The 1,913-nt window shown below is 40.7% G+C and overlaps 1 protein-coding gene across 1 annotated transcript in view; it reads left to right on the top strand.

The window, feature by feature from the left end:
• Positions 1–1,913, top strand: part of EIF4G2 (eukaryotic translation initiation factor 4 gamma, 2) — a 14,894-nt gene that overhangs the window by 9,657 nt on the left and 3,324 nt on the right. Inside the window, exons 18-21 of the mRNA XM_009328624.1 lie at positions 1–253; positions 469–673; positions 1,145–1,356; positions 1,505–1,626. The exon at positions 1–253 is cut by the window's left edge and continues 1 nt beyond it. Coding sequence (XP_009326899.1) covers positions 1–253; positions 469–673; positions 1,145–1,356; positions 1,505–1,626 — 792 coding nt within the window. The remainder of the gene's footprint in view (positions 254–468; positions 674–1,144; positions 1,357–1,504; positions 1,627–1,913) is intronic.

Raw genomic sequence — 1,913 nt, 5'->3', positions numbered from 1 at the left:
CTGAATGTATTGGACCAGTGCCCCAAACTGGAGGTGGACATCCCATTGGTGAAATCCTACTTAGCACAGTTCGCAGCCCGTGCCATTATTTCAGAACTGGTGAGCATTTCCGAACTGGCTCAACCACTGGAAAGTGGCACCCATTTCCCTCTCTTCCTGCTTTGCCTTCAGCAGTTAGCTAAGTTACAAGATCGTGAATGGCTAACAGAATTGTTCCAACAAAGCAAAGTGAATATGCAGAAAATGTTACCAGGTAAGAGTTACTACATAGCTCTTATGACATCTCATGTTAGTGTATGCAAGATGTTTTTTACACCAGAGTGAAATAACATACAAGGCTATTTTGATGCAGTCAGCTGTCATTCATATGAATGGTGTTTCTTAACAGGTGGTTAGACCCATGAAGCATTGATTATAGGTTTCGATTAGCACTAGCAGTTAAGTGTGTCTGTCTTATTTACTTGTCAGAAATTGACCAGAACAAGGACCGCATGTTGGAGATCTTGGAAGGGAAGGGGCTTAGCTTCTTGTTCCCGCTTCTGAAACTGGAGAAGGAACTGCTAAAGCAAATAAAATCGGATCCATCCCCTCAAGCCATCTATAAGTGGATTAAAGATAACATTTCACCTAAACTTCATGTAGATAAGGGATTTGTGAATATATTGATGACCAGGTAAGGTGCTATCTTGGTGTAGTTTAGGCACGTGTTTTGTTAAGCTACCAGTAAGTCAGTAACTCTGTAAAGGCTGACGTAGCTCTGTGCAGAAAAAGATACAGTACATAGGGAGATAAATTGTTCTGGGTGGACCTCCCCTGTGTTAAACACCTACTGTATTTGAGAAGAAAAGCAAGTCTCCAGGCTTGCATCAGTGTGGAGTGTTGCTTTTCCTTGGGAAGGAGAAGTCTAGACCTGTGTATTCTCTTCTAAAATGTTCCAGAGCTGTAACAGGAGCAAAACTAGGATTTTTGTGGTGCACAACCAACCACAGTACTAATCCACTGTGCATGCACCTAACTGCTGATACAAGCAGGAGGGTATTTTTAGTGATAGCTAGCAAACTGAACTTGAACGTACTTGTCTTACTGTTTTAGAACACGAAATCTAGCTGCTTATCAGTTTACTGAACTTAAGTTTTTTGTCCAGTTTCTTGCAGTATATTTCTAGTGAAGTAAACCCACCCAGTGACGAATCGGATTCTTCATCTGTTCCATCTAAAGAGCAGCTAGAGCAGGAAAAACAACTGCTTCTTTCCTTCAAGCCAGTAATGCAGAAGTTCCTCCATGACCATGTTGATCTGCAAGTGAGCGCTTTATATGCGCTCCAGGTGCACTGCTACAACAATAACTTTCCAAAAGGTATGTGCATCAAGATCTTACCCAAAATTTAACTTGCGTATGCTTGCTTGTGTCTGTGTATGGCTTTCAGGCTTGTCCCTACATTTCTCAGTCAGGTAAGCTGTTCAGAAGGTTGTAAAGCTAATGAAGTTTAAATTTGCTTCCATAGGCATGTTACTGCGCTTCTTTGTTCATTTCTATGACATGGAGATCATTGAAGAAGAAGCTTTCTTGGCATGGAAAGAAGATATCACTCAAGAGTTTCCAGGGAAAGGCAAAGCTTTATTCCAGGTAAATTTTGCTAAAGTTAGAACAGAGATTAGTCTTTTGTGATCTCTTCTGCACTGGAGTGTTTGAGAACACTTACAAACGGCATTTAAGACTTGTTAATACTGAGAAACTTCATGGAGTATTTCACTAGGAAGGAGTGAGGCAAGATAAACTACATCTTTTTTCTTTACTAGAGACCTACACTTATTGCAGAGTGTGGCTGAAAGATTTTTAAAATCAGTTGGGGGAAAAAAGCAGTGTTGTGCAGAAATACATAGTGGGGAAATAATTCCTGCGGCTTTAACACA

This window comes from Pygoscelis adeliae, unplaced genomic scaffold (genome assembly GCF_000699105.1).
Source record: "Pygoscelis adeliae isolate BGI_AS28 unplaced genomic scaffold, ASM69910v1 Scaffold166, whole genome shotgun sequence".
Lineage (NCBI taxonomy): Eukaryota > Metazoa > Chordata > Aves > Sphenisciformes > Spheniscidae > Pygoscelis > Pygoscelis adeliae.
This window is presented reverse-complemented; position numbering and strand designations above follow the sequence as displayed.